This window comes from Battus philenor, unplaced genomic scaffold (genome assembly GCF_028537555.1).
Source record: "Battus philenor isolate CCGP_79_NKW_IND1 unplaced genomic scaffold, ilBatPhil1.0.hap1 SCAF_9, whole genome shotgun sequence".
Lineage (NCBI taxonomy): Eukaryota > Metazoa > Arthropoda > Insecta > Lepidoptera > Papilionidae > Battus > Battus philenor.
This window is the reverse complement of record NW_027181759.1, coordinates 13,870,009-13,890,346: the sequence shown is the minus strand read 5'-3', so window position 1 is coordinate 13,890,346 and position 20,338 is coordinate 13,870,009. Positions and strand designations below refer to the sequence as shown.

General features: G+C 34.5%; 2 protein-coding genes across 2 annotated transcripts in view; both read left to right on the top strand.

Annotated features, from left to right (window-relative positions):
• Nucleotides 1-10,461, top strand: part of mwh (multiple wing hairs) — a 122,659-nt gene extending 112,198 nt beyond the window's left edge. Inside the window, exons 4-11 of the mRNA XM_068775759.1 lie at nucleotides 2,242-2,399; nucleotides 3,659-3,763; nucleotides 4,914-5,063; nucleotides 6,353-6,485; nucleotides 7,012-7,278; nucleotides 8,010-8,174; nucleotides 8,248-8,413; nucleotides 8,743-10,461. Coding sequence (XP_068631860.1) covers nucleotides 2,242-2,399; nucleotides 3,659-3,763; nucleotides 4,914-5,063; nucleotides 6,353-6,485; nucleotides 7,012-7,278; nucleotides 8,010-8,174; nucleotides 8,248-8,413; nucleotides 8,743-10,229 — 2,631 coding nt within the window. The 3' untranslated portion in view covers nucleotides 10,230-10,461. The remainder of the gene's footprint in view (nucleotides 1-2,241; nucleotides 2,400-3,658; nucleotides 3,764-4,913; nucleotides 5,064-6,352; nucleotides 6,486-7,011; nucleotides 7,279-8,009; nucleotides 8,175-8,247; nucleotides 8,414-8,742) is intronic.
• Nucleotides 10,462-14,549: 4,088 nt separating this feature from the next.
• LOC137931948 (uncharacterized) lies at nucleotides 14,550-19,391 on the top strand. The gene is made up of 5 exons (XM_068775436.1): nucleotides 14,550-14,620; nucleotides 16,192-16,310; nucleotides 17,084-17,260; nucleotides 18,130-18,315; nucleotides 19,198-19,391. Exons 1-5 carry the CDS (start codon nucleotides 14,589-14,591, stop codon nucleotides 19,389-19,391), a joined length of 708 nt encoding a protein of 235 aa, XP_068631537.1. The 5' UTR covers nucleotides 14,550-14,588.
• The last annotated feature ends 947 nt before the right edge of the window (nucleotides 19,392-20,338 follow it).

The window sequence follows — 20,338 nt, the reverse complement described above, 5'->3', positions numbered from 1 at the left end:
CATTAGGTGCTTAATGACCGAGGATTCCTCGACACTATTGATGTAAAATACAATAACTTTAATCAGATTTTAGTTGGAAGTTTATGAAATAGAAAAATAATTATAATAACTAAAAACTAAAGTCCAGATGTTCATTGGAGACGAATGGTTCTCGAGCGGCGACCACGCACGGCCCCAGCGTGGGTGCGGGCATGAGCGATAAGCATAAAAAATCAAAATCACAGATGTAACATAAGTAATATAACAAATAAAATGGGAATGGGCTGAACATACTATCAGATCCATGAAAGAGAAGCATACCAAAGTTATAGAATAGTACACTAAAGAAGATAAAGCAAGAGAGGAAGATAAACATGCAGATGAGATGAAAGTAAAAAAAAATGAGACATGGATAAGATGCATGTTCTTAAGCCGTGGAGAGATCTGAGGGAGTTTTATACTGAGAAGCAAAACAAGGATTGAATACCAATGTCTATCTTAGCATTATTAATTTACTGTGACATACGTTTGTTAATATAACAAGCTATTGTTGTATTGTATTGTACGATACTTATATTTTTGTCTTTAAAATTCTATTTAGAAATTTAAAATCTTTGTGAGGGGAACTACAGTTCAGCGATCAAAGCATATCTGGAATCGTATTGATCATTGAAAGGGTTTACAAGGTCCATTGACCATGTCGTTAGGGGAAAATGGCTCCCCTAACTGAAGTCATGTTCATGCCTTATTTAATATTGTATAACAAGCCTTCTGTTACATGATTATAAATGTAAAAGTGTGTTTGAAATAAAATATTGTTGAAAACCAATATTATCAACATGACTGTTGATTACAACAAATTTTCAATACAACAGTAAGAAAAGGACCAATATTAGGCCACTTCCGCACATTCAGTGGTAGTCGTGCAACAAAGTGCACCGCCCGCCAGTCCGCTGATAAATGCGTATGCGGCAAACAATGCGAATTACACAACTGCCACCGTTAAATCACTCAACACGTGTTTCACCTCTCCACGGGGCATCTTCAGGAGTTATGTTACATCGATTAGTGCCAAACAAAGAGTGGGCTCACACATATATTGGTCCTTTTTCTTACTTAGGATGGACTTCCGCAAGGTAACGCCTGATTCTATTAAATATTTCAATACAACAGTTTATTATACGGATCCGAGACGTGGTCACTTACGACGGAAAGTTACCCAGCTATATATAAGGACTATCCTCGATGTTTCGTTACAATATCGAATCAGAAATAAGGATATCCATATAAGAATCAAGAAATTCACACATAAATATAATTCTTTATATACATAGTTATAAATATGAGCAATATTCGTATGAATATATACACTTTTACTTCGGACTTCGTGTTGTTATTACCTGGGAAGAATCCCAGAACGCTGTAAAAAAAACTATAAAATTAAGTCTGGTTGTGTTAGCCTCCATAATTTGTCTGTCTTTTCGAACAGCATAAGCAATGGAACTCAGTCTACTAAAAAGGTTTTATTTATACAAACTATCAAGACTTACGAATACTCGTCTACTCTCAATAAATGTTTGTTAACAATCACGTATTCAATTATTGGTCACTTAACATATCATTATTATCATCTTCATTTAAACCGTAGCACGTCCACTGATGAACAAACTCTACCGTAGAGTTCCAATAGGAACGACTGGAAGTTGCCTGCATCCAACACCGTCTGATGACCTTCAAGATGGGCGTCCTTCGCTGCGCTTGGTATTCCGTGGTCTTTACTCCAAAATATTAAGTTTCCAACTGTCATCTGTTATGCGTACTAGAAGGCCAGAGCGACTTAAAATTGACAATCCTCTGAACTAAGTCAGTTACTTTCTTTCAGCTAAGACTCCTCCTTCTTGATTCGATTTCGTTAAGAAATTCCGACAATGGCTCCATGACTAGAAGTTATGATCATTTTTTTAATATGAAGCCTCCGCTATTGGGACCTCTTCTTCCACCCCTATTTTGTTGGGAACAGGGTTTTTTATTTCTTAACAATTTTTTCACATGAATTTTTAATTTTCGTCCTCGTCTTCTATAGTACACATTATCTTTTTTTCTTCCTTCTATCATTCCATAATTCCATCTTCCTTTCTCAATCATTCCATACCTTGTTATGATCAAATGTAATTCAAGTAGTTTTACTTTAACTTACTGTAATTATTATAATAGCACCTTGGTAAAAAGGATTATTTTACATACATTTGTTTTTAATTCCAGGAGAAACAGCGTCCACCGATCTACAATCCGGAAGATTACGCGACATCTCTGAAGAAATGGGGAAAGAAAACTGGATCGGGCAGCCTGTATGACCTGGACCCGGGCCAGGATCCAAACAAATCTAGAACGCTGCCTATCCAAAATAACAAAGACTTTAGGTAAGGCAATACATTATTTTTTAAAATACGTTATGGTCTTAAATCATACGAGAGAGCAATAGTAAAAAAAGCTGGAGATCGGTCAAGTACGCTCTGGAGTGACGAAGTTACAAAAGCGTGCACAGTTGGTGGAAAGGTCCAAAAACTTCCACAAAATAGAAGATGGTAGAGCCTGTAGAATGATGGTAGCGCAGACTGACAAGATAAGGTAGTCTAGATATACATACACACATATATATATTTATTGATGTACTAACAGGTTAAACTTTTGTAACAGAAATGTACAATATTATAACACAAGATAACATCGTATTGGTAGAATCAAAATATTCAAACAAAATTATTGCGTTTATTTTTACTACTACAACGGTGAACTTTTTGGCGTACTTGATATTAAAAAAAAAAACGTTTGACATATTAGTCTGCTGTCCTTATTATAAAGCCAATATTTATAGTTACAACACCCATCAAGCAATTCACGTATATACAATATGTTGCTTCTATAACAAATATATACTGTGATTACTTTAGATTTTCTCTAGTTTCTAAACTAGGCCTAGTCTGTATTTTGGACACTAGAGAGGCCATGAAAAATTACATTTACCTAAATTTTGTGTATTAAAAAGTAATAAATAAATTATTTCATTTAATCATTCGTATTCTTTTCTACTGTCGATAGTTGATTCAGATAACTATTTTTAACGAAAAGCAACTTGAATTGTTTTAAGTAAAAACATTTGTGAAAAAGCGATCACTAAAAAAAAACATGCGATCGAGGTGATCGATCTTCTCAGATTAAAACGCATTTGGAACATTCGTAACTTTGTTTAAATTATACTATTCTGATGTTCCCCTTACGTACCTGTGATCACTATATCATCACATCATCACCACAGACATTGTACTCCCACCATTAGCTATGTCTAAATGTCTCATACTTAAATTTCTCGTCGAGACAATAACTTTAAAAATCGATCTTGCAAGTTATATTGGTGGGGAGATATAATTTTCAGGTTGACATAGTTTTCGTTTTATCCGTTTTCTTTTTAAGGTTCGCTGCGGAACTATAGCTAATCGAATAATACGAAAGAATGGAGAAGTAAATGATATCTAGACTAATGAACTTTTACCCATAACATCATAATCATCTTTTCAGGCAAAGAATATCCACTGCTTGATCTAGATCTAGCATTTGGACCTGTTCAAAGCGGCGTGCATGCGTAACGCCGTGATTATTTAAAAAAATTACTCTTTTACAGAAACCCATGCTTAGGTGTCGGTGAAGAAATGAGCCTTCGACAATTTGGAACGCCCAGCGAATTGCTGACCAAACTAAGGGCTGATTTAAGACTTTCTTTTCCAAGGTGAGTTTATTTTATAATTAAAAAGGTTAATTAGATTATCAAAAAAAAGTAATTTTAGATCCTAGACATAGGAATAAAAAACATTCTGGCCTAAAACACTGCTTACAACTCTCGATATAGAATTCCAAGCCTCTGTCCTTCTCTTCAAAGAACTGTTTTGGGCGCAAATTTGTCAATATCATGACTACAAACCAAATGTTATATATATATATATATATTATATATATATATATATATATATATATATATATATATATATATATATATATATATATATATATATATATATATATTTATATATATATTAGCAATATAATGGACTAGAACTTTGACAGCATTGGCAAATTTTGTAAAATGATTTTGGAGTGCTTTTTATGAGAATAGTTAGGTGTTTATTAAATAAGTTTAATTTTTTCTTTTCTATTTTTAATGCACTTACTTAGGTAAAATGGTTATTAATTGCGTTGTTCAATTAATGATTTTTATCTCTACTAAGTAATTGTCAAACCAGTCTGTAAGAAATGATTGCGCCTTTGTAAATGTATGTCGCTTACTTACGCAATACGCTCTCCAATAAGGTTAGACAGTTGTTCGCTAGGCATTGAAATAATAGAAAAATAAAATAAATTTTCTCTGACATATAGTTATATGCTATAACTACAATTATTTATTTTGAACAGAAGTCTCAATTTTTAAACCGCCACGAAAAACAGTTACATTATTTTAAGAGAAACATTGTCATAATGATAATGATATAATATATATCTACATATTTTGTACTATCGTCTTTAATCGGTACCATAGAGCCTTTTAATATGATGAAAAACGCTTTCCAAGCACAAATTATTAAAAACAATTGTTCAAGGCTTTCTTTATACGAGTAAGCTTTATAACCGTAAATGTAACCTTAACTTTGTCGTCTATAGACAAGGTATTCATTCTTAAAATCGAAACAAAAAACACGTCCGTTTTGTCTAAAGCGCTTACTTCAACTGGTGCATATGAATCAAGCTTTCTATTTTATTGTAATCTATTTGATCTAGGGGCATGGCTAAACTTTTGTAAAATATACCTACCATCAGCCACTATTATTTTTATCAGAGAGATCTATAGTTGCAATGTTAATTTTGTTACACTATTATGTTTTCAGTTTCGTTCAAGAGTTCGCCAGCGAGCCGCTAGATGGCGTTACTTTACTGTTGGAACTGTTACGTAACGTCCAGCTAAGTCAGACCGGTGAAGGCGCCCGCGGTCCACCGGCTGTGAGAAGGAGACCTTTATTAGATGAACTAGCGTGTCTGTGAGTATTGAAATCTTTGTTATTAGTATTTTGTTTCATCATCAACATCATTTCAGCGGCAGTACCTCCACTACTGGACCTCTCACATGGATTTCCAATAAATAAGACCGTTTTGAAGAAGCCTTCATCTATCCAGCTCTTCAGACAAAGGCTTTTGTTTGTGTCTTCTTATGACACCTTGGCTCCCGATTTTAAATTTTAAATTAACTGCCTGCGACTAGCTTTCTAGCCGCCGGCGCCTATGCACTCGTTGCATACAGAATTGCCATCTCGAGCACCGCCGGATAGATCGTTTTAATCACCTCCGGGTCCAGTCCCCAAGATACCTTTGTGGCATATCTGATGATAGAGGCCCTAAGCATTCCTACTAACGTTCTTTACGTGACTAATTTTATCAACTGCCTCACCTCTCATATTCCGTAGTGGATTGTCCATACTTCAGCTTATTGGTTTGCGCCATTATCTTTATCTTGTAAGAGACGAACTTAAGCTTGTTTCTGACTCCCCAATTATAAACATGGTTCCACATCTTAAGACTCTATGGGCCATCTGTTCTACGCAGATTTATGGACTACCCGATGCTATCTCAACTTGGCATCCTGATGGTCTGTATGGGTGACTTTCGTTCGTCCCCGAACCTCCCCATTTGTGATTCGATCTGGTTCAGAAATCTCGTGCATGGACCTCCCCCTGGCTCTGGTATAGGAAAGTTCGATTTAATTTAAATTTCAAGGTGAACTTTTCTGGTATTCTTCTCATTGTGTAGTAATCACTGTTAATGAAATGGATAAATATAACCATAAAAAGCTCCATGGATTCCTAATCAGGGAAATATTTATTTTGACTGATAGAGGGACATTCTTTGTCGGATATAGGAGTCTTCTTTTGATTTCTACCAATTGGAAATCAAAAGAAGACGGTTGCATACAGCATCTTCCGACGGCCATCCATTTAGAACACTGTTTCTTGGAATTAAAAGTAAAACTCAAGTCCAGAAAACAGGCTGACTTTTATTTACCGAGATCCTGTATTTACCAATCCATAAAGCTACTTTAACCAATCCTGGAACTAACTTTATTCATAAAACCAATCACAACCCTTGCTTTACAACCAATTACACGTGTCGTTTGTGTAAGAGCGACGGAATATGTGTGCGACAGAGAAATGTATATATAACGGTGTATATGCATACGAACGCTCTTTGTTTTGTAAAGCGCAGTATTAGTCGTCTATTCAACTTGCAAATACAATATGTATAGGAATAAAATAGTTTCTTTCTTTACTTTTAGACAATGCCTGTGGAGCTGCAGTAGCAGATACTCTGACTGCGTGAGAAGGCTGGTGGCGTGCTCCAACGGCGTCTACGCTCTTACTGTCTGCATCATGTCCACTGTCAACAAGACCAGGGTATTGGCATTGCAGGTGATGATCAGCTTAATTATCATTCAAAATATTGTTGAACAAAATCAATCATCGTGTTTTACGAGTTTTGCCTGCTTCCTAAATTACGACTTGCACCTTCTTTCACAGTCCAAATTATGCTCCAACTGAGGAAATATCAAAATTCATATCTTATATAAAAAATGTGTTTTAAATAAAAACTAATAGTTTTTGCCTCGGAAAGCTTTGATACTTTCAAAGGTTATTGAAATATTTTCTATTTCGTATACTACAATATTTCAACCACAATGTGCTCATATCTTCAATCAAGGCCTAATATACTTTTGTTTTATTGCATCCTAACATGCATTTAGGTTTTGCAATGAAAACAAATGATAGGCTATTAGTTTTTCTTGCTTTTTTTTGAATAGTCATATACATTTTCCTCGAGCCTTAAATGAAATGTTAAAAAATAAATTTGCCTCATCGGTTGAGTTTCATATTAAGCAATAGTTATAATAATAGTTAGTTACATAATAGTTATTTAATTTCATTTGTACTATTTCAGCTTCTAACCAAAAGTTGTTACCCACCGGCAAATGGACACGGAATGATTTCGGAAGCACTGTCCACATTACGTCTCCGATACGGAGAACCAGTTCGCTTTAGATTCCTAGTTGGGATGCTCCAAAGCGCTGGTGGTACTGGAGACCTTCAAGCAGCAGGAGTGGCTTTCATTAACGCTTTGCTAGCCAGTGCTCCAACACCTCAAAGGAAACTGTACATCCAGGCTGAATTAGAACAAGCAGGGTTTGATATCATCACATTGAAAAAGGTACGTATTATTGAAGATGTAAAACAATTTGTTAGTTCACTTAACGTGTAAGAAACTTAAATCAAGAATGTTCCAGACCATGTCTTCATTATAGTGCATTTCTTATCAGATGTGATACATCAATAAAAACAATCGCTTGTCCTAAAAAAGAAGAAGTCGGTTTAATGGATTAGACGAGATAGAAATAGGAAAAGAAGATTGTATAATGGTCTTGTACATTATTCTCGCATAACCAACAAAAATGTTGCTAGAAAGTTCTTTAGTTTAGGCTTTCATCATTATCTTAGCTACAGGTCATTGACCACTTCACATAGCACTTCCCAATAAATTTCCTAGAGAATAAACTAGAAGCGGCCTACATTTGCATTTTCCAATGAACTTACCCTCAGTCAATTAGTCTTTAGTAATTTTAATTACAGATTTATTTTCATCACCTAATAATAGCAAATCTACTTTACTTTTAGGTTAATGTTTAATAAATATTACTTAAAGTAATGTAAACCATGTAACAATGTCTTTTGGATAAGTCGCAAAATTTTATTTAAAAAAGTAGCTATGACAGGCTTTTGAAAATGGAATTTCTGTGCCAACAACAGTTAGACTTTTATATGGTACTTGAAAATTATTAGAATATATTATCATAGGTAGAATTTAATAATCAATACCAATTATTAATTAACGAAAAACACAAAATTAACTAAGGAAATGACAGACTGTTTAATAATTCACAGATTATATCTAAACTTCCAAATACAAATGAGAACGTAACAAGGGAGGTAGAAAATTATGAAAAACAACTTATAGATATTGATACACTAAGTGAAAAAGCAAATGAAGCACAGAAAGAAAAGGATGACCTCAAAAGTAAATTGGAACTGCTGGAAAAACGCGTAAAGGTATATCATAATCCAATTTTTATTAATGATCATTAATAATTCTGTAACTTATTACCGAAACATATCATTTTAGATTCTTCAAGAAGAAAAGGGAATTCTTTTGTCACTGGAGAAGTGCTTAAAGGAAAAATGCTGCGAACTGCAAGAAGAAGTAACAACATTAAGGACGGAACATGGAAATTCGAATCGTAAAAAGACTTTTGTGATTAAGAAAAAGAACACCGCACACAGAAACAGAGGTAGACAGGCTTAATCATTCTATAAATCCGTAAGATATTCTTGAGTTTAATTTACAAACAATATACTTTAGACCAAAACCATATACATTATTACCAACAAACAAAAAAGTACTAATTTCTCAAAAAAACACATACACAAATGTGAGATATTTAAACAATTAGTTCATAGAACAAGGTATTCCTACCTTCAATAAGCCTCCCCATCACTAAATGTCTCCAACCCCTTAGGAACGTCATGTAAATTGACATTATGCAATTATAAATAAGTAAAATTTAATAATTTAAAATCATTTTAATTAAAACAAATTTAAGACATTTTTTTCTTACAGATGAATCATCACCACCTGAAGATGAAGGCATCAGTTCATCGGAACGATCTCTGAGCCCTGAAGCAGATCCTCAGCGAGAACCCATGGTGTATGAAGTGTTTAATATCAAAAATGAAACGTATGATGTAATGCGAAATAAAAGACCGTTGCATAAGAAAATAGATAACCCCAAGAGAAATGACCAAAAATCATCTGATGATGACGAAGAAACAACCATAGACGAAGTTATTCAAGAACTGCGAAACATTGTAAACCATGCCGAGTCAGAACAATACGTTAAAAAACAATCTTCAAGCTGCGATGGTCATTCGTCAAGGTTCAATGATACTTCAGAAATAAATAATTCATCGAATCCCAAGGAACTTCAAGGTCATAGAAAAGTCGAAAAAGAAGATTCTATAACAAGCACCAGACACAGTATTCAAATAAAAAGCACAGGATGTACCAACAGCGAAGACGAAAATGAAGACGTCAAAATCGTTCCAAACATTCTTCCACTACCACCGCGTAAAGCGAAAAGCTTAGTCCATTTACTCGTCCCACCTGTAAACCAAGGAGTTTATTACAATAACTCTCCTGATATATTCGAAGATCACTATTTTTCAAGTGACGACGACTCTGATTCTTTATTAAGTGCATCACGTTGCCAGAATATTAACAAAAAGGAATCCATCGCAAGTTTCGATTTCAATGAATGTCGCGCTATATTTGACTCTATTGCAGAACGAGAAGCAGACAAGAACAGAGTTAGACGTGCTTCAACAAATACAAGAGAAGAGAGTAAAAAGATATCAGTAAAACGAAGTGAATCATTCCAAGCTACCGAAAAAGGTTCTAGACAGCGTGAATACATTGACAGTATGTTTTTCGGCGATTCTAAACCTTCAGAACACACGTCATTGCAAAGAACAAATTCTAAATACACACGGGTTGATGAAATAGTGAATCTAATAGAATCTAAAAAATTAACAAAAAGTTTAGATAGAATCGATGAAGGGTTAAATACGATGGTGGATATAGTTGTTACATCTGAGTATAATAAACCTTATCAAAGACGACAGAGGTCAATTTCGCGTACATGTAGTGACGCGGGTAACGAATCGCCTTTGCTTCCATTAGCAAGATCTAACAGTAAAACTAGCAACACGTACCATCCTAGATCATCAGGTCGGCAAGGAAACGATGATTTACTTTCCAAAGCCGATAGTCAACAAAAATTCGGTTTACCAAATTCTAAATTACCAACAGGATCATTCCCAGACACATCAAATTTTAGTAACACGTTTATTGTTAAACGTGGACACAGTAATGCTGGTTTCTATTCAGGACAACATATACTAAGAGACGCACCTGTAAGCATGACGAGTCTTGTTATGAATGGAACTCATAGCTTTGCAGACTTCAGACACACACTAACTCCCGTCGGTTCAGTAAACACCTTCGGAAGTAATCACAAAGTAACAGACATGCCCTCTGGTTTATATTGATTTCGTAAACATTGCTATGTTATTATTTAATCAAAACCAACGACTAAATTAAGTATATCGTACGTAATTACTTCGACTAGTGCAATATATCTAATATAAGTGTAACCCACAGTAAAATATCGACTTCGGTATATAAATTTTTATATTCTACGTGTTTTGTATCTTGGTAATTTTGTTTGTAAGCAAAATTCGCTTAAGATCGTGTATTTAAGCATTTCTAATTTAGGGTACATTATGACCCATTTTCCTAATAATTCTAAAGTGTTCTAAATCGTCTTGTATATACTTACAGGTTTTATTGTTTATAATTACATTAAATAATTATCACTATAAAATATTTGTTTTATTATCACCTTGAAACAAATTACGAATCAATTCTGCCTTCGAAAGTATATATTTTATTTATTTATTCAACTCAATACTAATAACAAGTTACACACAATAGTGTACTGTGTACAACATTCTACAAATAGATATTTGTTATTTGTTAAAAACCTCTTTAAAGAGATGTATCAAATAAAAGCTCAATTGTCAGCAAAAAGGTTAAAACCTTTTACACCTATCTTTAATCACACTGTATAAAGTGATCACTCAGAAATATGTTACATTTTTTTCTATAATATTGCGACCAGTAACTACTGGTAGTACAGTCTTCTTTTTCTTCCTATATTATGACTACATTATTAATTATTATGAAACCTATTTTTAGATAGGTTGTACCATACATTAGCTGACTGCAAACCAGCTGTTAATTCACCTCTTTATAAGTTTTACACCTATAAGCTATCACCCTATGTATCTAAATATATCTGCACGATGAACAGCGGAAACTTAGTTGAGCACCTAATAAATTTGACTTTTTCAGTGTGTAAAAGTAATCATATTACTTAGTCATCTGTTGAAATGTCTGAGTACCTAAAATAATCTTACATTTTACTACATACATTCTATTAAGTATCCCTAAGTATGATACTGTGATACCAGGAATAAGTCCAAAACAAGTCCGAAGCGATACACAACAGTTTATACATTAATTCACAAGTAGTCAAGAGATTAAATGACACATTAAAAAACACGAAGGAATAATTGTCGAGGAGTCTAAACAGCAGGTACAGTAAATAGAAAAAGCAAAGCTTACAAAACAATGGAATAATATGCTTCCTGCGTTGCAAATCGCGGGAAATTAGTCAACCAACAAGCGTGCATCCGTCATGGGAAATTATCAAATGAGCAGTAGTAGAGGTAAAGCCTAGTGGTGGAGTACTTTGCGACTTACAATCTTAAGTCGCGGAGTTCGATTCCCGAGATATAATCTTAGATAACTAACAATTTGTGCATGAATTACATAAGCCATTGCTCATAAACAAGTTCCAAGAAGTTGAGACGCAGCGTTCTCTACGTACCTTAATACCACACTGTGAATGTCAACTCGCCTGCCAAGCGTGACTATGGTATATCCAACCATAGATATCTTAGGGGGAGGCATACGTCTTTTTTTTATGACCCCCGCTAATGGGGGCCTCTCGTACCCCTATTTATGGTGGCACAGGGACTTTATTTGCAATTTAATTTTTCACATGTTTTTTTTATTTTCTCTCTCTTCTTTCATATTTTACTCTCTCTTTAGGTCTATTATCTATCTTTCATGCTACATTTCTGAAGCACATCTTGCAATGGACGCTTATAGGGTGAACGAATAAAGTAACATACATGAACATGAAATGAATGTACATCTCGTTTAAAACGCGCGTGTCAATAGGTCGTGGTGCAGTAAGTCGATGCGACCTTATCTTTGAACGGACTTTCACTGCTTCCCAAGCATTTGCAGATTCTCCAGGTTCATGGTAGTAGAACGCAGATGTCTAACCTTAGATCTAGTTTAGGATAGCGAAGCCTGAGGACTCTTCCTGAAGTGACTTACCTCAAGTGCCCCCATTGCGAGCTAAAGACACTGAGAGACACCTAATAATTCAGTGATTTATATGTGATAAAGTCAGAGGGATTCACGAAGCTCCTTTAAATGCGAGTTCGTGACCTGGGTTTCACTCCGTTCACCTCTAGCACTTCCACTGAAAATATTAAAACAAATAAACTATTTGAAATTGTAATTCATATTGACTAGATATAAATAAACAATTTCGACAAACGAACCCCCATTGTCACTTTGTTCGACAGTTTGTAAACAATTACATTGACAATCAAAAACTATTTAAACAATATACACATTAATTATAATGATTGTAGAACTGTCTGTCTGTTATTTCTACAATATATTTCATTAAATATATTAGTACGGTGCACAGTAGGTTAGTTCTACGCTATATAAGCACTCTCGTATAACGTGACAATAAGACGTTAAGTATCAAATATTCAAGTTTAACTGTTAAGTTTTAACCGAATTATAATCATCATCTAGCACAGTGATTTCCAAAGTGGTCTATATCGACCCCTAGGGGTCTATGATAACCTGCAAGAGGTCTACGTCAGCGAAAAAAAGATTTGGGAGTCCATGAAATGAAAATGGGGGGTCCACCAACCAACACTCAACACATACACTGATAGTACCTATTTACTTACATCATACTATCTTATAATATCAAAACATTTACATTATTTATAAAAGTACCTATGGCGTAAAAAAAATTATTATACATGTTTATAAAATTGTGTAAGTTGTAGGATGTTGGTATTCGCTTTGTGGTCGCTATACATTTTGAACATACACTAAACTTCACTACAGTTAGAAATTTACAGGAAATCAATATCAGGTAAGTGGGGGGTCTACCCAACACGAAAAAACATGGCAAGGGGTCTACGACACAAAAAAGTTTGGGGAACTCTGATCTAGCAGATGTAAGAAGTCTACGGCTGAACGTAGGTCTTCATCCAAGATTTACAATAGGACCTGTTAAGGTGGCCAGCATCCGGTGTCTTCCGACGACATTAACAAGATTGTCTTTCCAAAAATCAAGTTCCTACGTTGCGCTTTGACAGCTCAGTCATCTCTCCAGGGCCTGAAGGCTCCAATGGCTACCTTATCAGCGTGTTATATAGCCTGCCTCTTCAACTTGTTGAACCGTTGAAATGTCATAGTTGATAATCGAATGTTCAGGAATAATTATAATATGAACGAAATTTGTAAGTTTTATTATAACAAACTATGAATATTATACATAATGCAGGTCATGTATAGAAAAAAAAACTAGTATGCCAAAGGAATGTTGAGGTATTGCGAAGAAAATTAAAGGAATTTATGAAGAAAATTGTGACAGAAAAGAGAAGGGTACGAATATAAAAATAGAAGTGAAATAAATTATTGAAATGTAAAACACCTTGTCTCTCCCAAGGAGGTGAACAATAGGTCACCAATAACGGAGGTCAATATAAAATAATTATAAAAAAGATATTAATAATTTGTGTGCCATTGTGATATTTCTAGATTCCGTTGATAATACTGACAGAAAAAGGAAGAATAAGAATATAATAATAGAAGTGAAAAAAATTATTTAAATGTGAAACACCTTGTCCCTTCCAAGGAGGAGGTGAACAATAGGTCACCAATAACGAAGGCCAATGTAAAATAATTATAAAAAAGATATTAATAATATGTGCCACTGTGATATTTTTAGATTCCGTGGATAACACAAGTCCTGGATGTTCCAAGCGTGCTCCCTGAGGTTCCACGACTCGACCCGCTATAGACTAACTACAGTCATCAAAATGTAATGGCGCCCAAAATTTACACACCCCACTAAATTTCTTATTATTACTTTAAAGGAGATAGCGCGTTATTAACAAGCGTAAACTCAATTTTAAGTTTACAGTTACTTACGTAATGATCTTGTGTAATAAAGCTAATTACTTCGACTCTACTATGAACTTAGATTGCTTAGGCGGAAACTCTGTGCGGTGACTTCAAGGGTCCCTCTACTCAGTCAACTCTAACTCTCAACTTTAATTTTGAAATTTTCGATTAAGGGTTCGTTCGAAATGTACTCGGGCTGTCAATCGTCGATAAAATTTATTATTTCAACTTTTAAGTACGACTATGTAAAATATATTTTAAATTAAAAAATTCACAAGCGAAACCGTATGACGATTAGTTAGTCGTACTGCCGACATGTTATATTTTTCTATCTATACATGACCTGTACAACAATAACTGTCTTCGATAAAGCAGTCGTCGCTTATTCTGCAACAGAAGGTCGAAGGATGAAGGGTCACTTGAAATTGCATATCTATGTTTTGGTACCGTTTATATTATTTAATGGAAGCAGTTTGGATAGCAAGCATATGGATGAGGAACTTTCTATAATAGATGTGTTCGACTTGACTACACCGACCACATGGAAAGATCTCATGGATTATTATGGAGCTATTGAAAAACACTGGTAAGGAAGAAGATGTTTTATTTAAACTTTATTGTACACTATAGATAATAAATAAAAACAAACAGTTTAAATAAGAAAAGGACTAATATATAGCTACTTCCGCTATGTAGCAGTAGTCATGCAATAAAATGCACCGCCCGCCAGCCCGCTGATAAACGCGCATGCGGCAAACAATCCGAATTACAAAACCACCACCTCAACAAGTGTTTCACCCCTCCACGGGGCATCCTCGGGAGTAATGTTACACCGATTAGTGCCAAACACCGAGTCCGAGAGTTGCTATATATTAGTCCTTTTCTTACTTAGAATGGACTTCCGCGAAGTAACGCCTGAATCCATTGAAAACAAACAGTTTATATAGAGATTACAAGAGGCGGTCTTATCGCTCGAGGCGATATCTACCAGACAATATTTAGATGGAGATGAGAAACATGAAAGAGGCCAAATTTAATCTTTACAACTTTTACCAAAAAAAAATTTTTATTTACACAAAGTGTTTCGTTACAGGTGTAAATAATTAAAGAAATAAATGCAAAGATCTATTTCCAATCATTATATGTAAAATTATCACACCGAAACATGCGATATAAATTTATTTTTTTGCAGATAGTAAACAATATTTAATTATAATATTTCGCAATTCTAATTTTAAGATTATTTTTGTTAATATATTATCATAGAGCTTCTCTGTTGCAAATGCTACTAAAATCCGGTCCTGCGCTGCTTGCATCTAACGATTTCCGCTACCTTATGTCGTTAGTCCAGCTATTGGAGGCCTATCCAAGATGCGTCTACCGGCTCGCTTATATTCTTCATTTTAATGCGTCGTTATTTGAATTTTGAAAACGCTATTTCTTTACTATTCCATTACGCTATTTATTATTTATGCAACCATTGGTTTTTGGATACCGTTTACCTTACATTTTGTATCATATTAGCTATACATTCACCGTTTTATAGCAAGTATAATCAATTACTCAAACCAACAAATTAATAGATACTAATTTGTACATTATCATTATTTAAACTGTGAAATGTCCTCTATTGGGCTGGGTGTCTTCCATAGATTTCCAATAGGGTCGATAGAAAGCGACCTGCATCCAATATCTTACGACGATATAAGTAAATTCGTCTATCCAGTTCATGACAAAACTCGTTCACTTTCGTAAAATCTTATGGCCATTTATTTTCCTTTGGTTTACTACGAAGAATTGATATGTCCAAGAGAATTAAAAAGACCACTTAGCGTGCAGAACTGATGGCCGTTATGACCTTTAGTTTCTGGAATAGACACGGACCCAGAAGCATAGAGTAACACATTCATTCATGTGGGGGATACATGACCCTGTTAAAGTCTGTAAAGTCCCTGTTAAAGGCGCAGAATGCGTACCACCAGCCTTATTACAAATTTATAGAAAAGGGCCATGTTCAGCAGGACGTCTAGTAAGACGTGCCGTAGTATGAAGGCATTGAGGATGAAGTAATCATATGAACATCGTCCAAATCCTAAATTATTCTGAAAAGTTAGTGATTTACAACGATATATAAAATCCAACCGAATTTTTTTACAGGAGAATATGCGTTAACTGCGGTATACCTACTTTGGGAACGGCGATCCATCTTGAACATGCCGGATCCACTGCTTCGATGCAACCAGCTGTGATACCCACTGAGTATCTTCTGACACGATGTAAGCATTGTAATATGATATACATTATCTCTGTCGTCTTTGGTAAGTCTATCAAGACGGTCTTGAGTTATGGAGGTAGCCTAGAATAAAAAAAGGGCGTAAAAAATGGAATGTACCAAAATTTCGACTGCAGAAAATCTCTAAATAATAAAACGGAATCAGATTTTATAATAAATATGCCGCAAAATATTATTAGACACACATTAACAAAATTCAAAACCCATGTTAAAAATATATTGAATAAAAAAGCTTATTATTCAATAAACGAATATTTAAATATATCCTTGGCAGTATTATCGCCTGATTATTTTGATTTCATTTAGGCTGTATAAAGTGTATATGTATAAATCTATGTTAAACTTTATTAGAAGATGTGTTTTTGTGGAGTTTCTTCATGTTTCTTCTGTACGACTATAAATCCCTTGGAAAGCTGAGTAGAATATAAAAATAAAGTGAATGATGTGCGCCGCACATTGTCGTACTAGATGAGCAATTCTTTAAGCTACATGGGTGATATTAGTTAGTTCTGATTCGAATTTCAGCAAAACTCCGAGCATAACACCCTCCATTGCTCTCTGGGTGATTTTGAAAGTTCTTATAAGGCCTGGTGTAAGCGACCGCAAGACTAGCAAAGATTAATGTGGGTAGTTTGAAATTATTAATTAAGCAAATATTTTTTTGTTGTGTTACCTACGAAACATATTAGGACTTCTAGATTCCAAATTTGATAGAAGAAGAAAGAGATTGGGGATTTAAAATTTTAATGTTTTCAGTGGAAATCATCGATCTAACAGCGCTTACGAAATCACATCAAGGTGTTGTGACTTTGGAGATGGCGTTACAATGGTCAGTTTTGAAACATGACCCACGAGAACCAACCCTGCTCCTGTTCAAGTTCGGCTGGAAGCGAACAATAACTTATAAAAGACGATGCGTTTGCAAAATACCAGGCGAGTTTCTTTACAACTTTTATTCGTGACAATAACGACCTTTAATTAGTTTATTCACAGCTTACGGATATTTTTAAAAATAATACGAGATTACATCGCCAAGAAAACTAGCATTTATTCATATTGTTACAAAGCACGAGTTACAGAACCCTCTAAACGATAAACACGGAACCCTTGGATTAAGAAGTGCTGCGTTTTCACACTGATAATCAATCAGCATGTGCTAATCAACTATATTGTTACGTACTGTGAGTTCTGACACGAAATGAAACACCACTGATTCACAAGGAATCTTCTATTCATAAATCAGATGGTCACCCTACTTTAACACAAAGTATACTTTCACTATCACTGTCCAAATAACTTGCCAAATAATCACTTTGTGTCACTGGTCGTAGATCTTAATCTTATAACTCGAAAAACAACACTGAATTGTTGCATGGGGAGTCATTTATACTACGGATAAGGTTCTAGTAAGTTCGAGATATTACACGGTTAGAATTCCCGAGAACCGTACACAAAAAATTATAATTAACTTCAATGTCATACGTATTCTTGGTTCTAGGGTTCAGTGTTTAGTGTTTAGAGGGTTCTGTAACTAGTACTTAATAACAATACCATAAAGTACACACTTTCTGTAATATACATTAACTGATTGCAAATAAGCTACATATTTATTCCTTTAAAGCCTTAAATACTTATAATCATCCGCTATACACATCTGAGGTAAAATCCATAATGTCGCTGGAATAGCTTAATAAAGTTGCTAAAATTTATGTAAATAAGTCATCAAGTAAGTCATCAATCATATGTGTAAAAAATCATGACTTAACAGAGAGTATAATTACTTTTGAAAATTTACTTAACAGGCTTAAGTTACGAATTGGCAGAATGGATAGCTGCAAACATGAGTCACGTGGTCGGCGTCGCCACGGACGCGCCGTCACTGGAGTCTGAACAGACACGGGAGTTCACCAGCAGAACCATCGCCAACGTCCTCGGAAAGAGCGGCATCTACATGATAGAGAATGTCAACATCAAGAGGAAGATACCTGGTATATCCACATTCATATCCTTGACACATTCATGATATTACACCAGCAGGTTTATAAATGTAGTGTTCAAAGGTATATTTACAAAAATAATATTTATTATTTACAATAAAAAGAAGTCTATGGCCATTCCCGAAGCTGATTATTGTCGAACTCTATTTATAAATCTATTTGTAAAGAGCAACTGTTGAATTTCTCGCCGGCTTTTCCTGTAGAGACAACGCCAGCATTTTATGTTGATTGAAGATTCGAAAGTGCTTGCAAAAACTTAAAGAATGTTTAGAATCAACACTACATTACTCAATACGAAGATACCCCTTGCATATATTTTTTAACCAATCTGACATTTTATTCAGTGTTAAAATTAATAATCTATAGTACAAATAAAATTATTTTCTTTTATAATTATTTTAACAGATTAAGTATGACCTTGATGGATACCTAATATATAAAATTCTCGTGTCACGGTATACGTGATTGAGCTCCTCCGAAACGGCTCGACCGATTTTCGTAAATATTAGCGCGCATATCGGCCGGGCTGGAGAATCGGACATCTATTTTTCATCCCCCTAAATGTTAAGGGTGGTTCACTCCTATTTTTAGACAAAATTTTTTGTCTTTATTTTTCTATGATACACCATACAAAAATACATACAACCCTATATTTTCACCCCTCTGCGATCAACTCTTATTTTTTATTTGTTAATTAAAAACTATTTTTTTTTTTCAAAACAACGTTAGTGAGATCATTTAGTTTTTATATATAATTATGAGAATAAAATATATTACGCTACTACAGCTTGCAATGTTTTCTCTAAGAAATAAAAACTCCTTGAATATCTTCATTGTCTAAAATAATAATAATAAACTAATGTCTGTTTCTAGAACGTGGCTGCATGACGATAGCAATGCCTTTGAAGATGCTTAGCGTTAACTATGTACCGACTCGACTCACAGCCTTCTGTCCCTCGCAGAAAACTGACCAGCACGTGGCGATAGCGCTTAAAAAACCAACCTTCACCACGCAGATTGTTGAAAGTAGAGTGTATGACGTCAACTTGGATGAAATTCTTAATTGAGTTTCACATTGTTACTTATATAACAGATTATAAATTCAAAATAAATAATCGAAGCAATTGATAAATTGTTTTTTTTAGTTTAATTTTGTAATACACCAATACCTCGCTTTGCGTCGTTTCGTTTTGCGTTTTTTTCAAAGTTGCGTCGCTGCTTAATTAGTACTAATTTTCACAGTGCGTCGTTAGATTTTCGAGGTTGCGTTGTTTTGGGTTCGAGTGTTTAATTTTTTTTTAAATTTTCTAAAAGATGGCAACACTTTTGTTTCTTATTGCGCCATTCCATCAAAACTCGGGGATTACCTTTCTAAGTAAAAACAACGCAATTTGGATAGTTTTATTTTCACTTTTTGCTAATTTTAGAGTTCAGTTTCAAATACGTAGTGTGTTGTAATGTAGTGTGTTGTGCTTTTTTTAAAAGATAATAATAAATTTATATAAATATTACGTATTATTACTGGTTACAAAAAAGGTAAATATTTTTCCAATTTATTTATTGGCAGTTATATTATTTTTGTTTTTAAACGTTTACTTTGTTCAATTTTCTTTTTAAAAAGTAGTATTTTCGTAAACCTGGAACCTATCTTCGATCTTTACATGTTTTGCTATAGAAAATCTTAATTCACTTTGCGTCGTTTCAATTTACGTCGTGGTTTTTTAGAACGTAACTACGACGCAAAGTGAGGTATTACTACTTTTTACTTCTCTCTTATCTCAGTGCAAGGTATAGGCTTCCTCCAAAGATATCTATGTATAACATAATCGCCACGCTTGGCAGGCAGACTGGCAATCGCAATGTGGTATTATGATACGCAGAGGACACTGCTGCTCATCTTCTGGTAACTTTTGTGCAATGACTATCCTATTCAATGCACAAAGTGTGAGTTATTTAAGACTATAACCCGGAAATCGAACCTACGATCGCAAGTGTCAGTTCTCTACCACTGGGC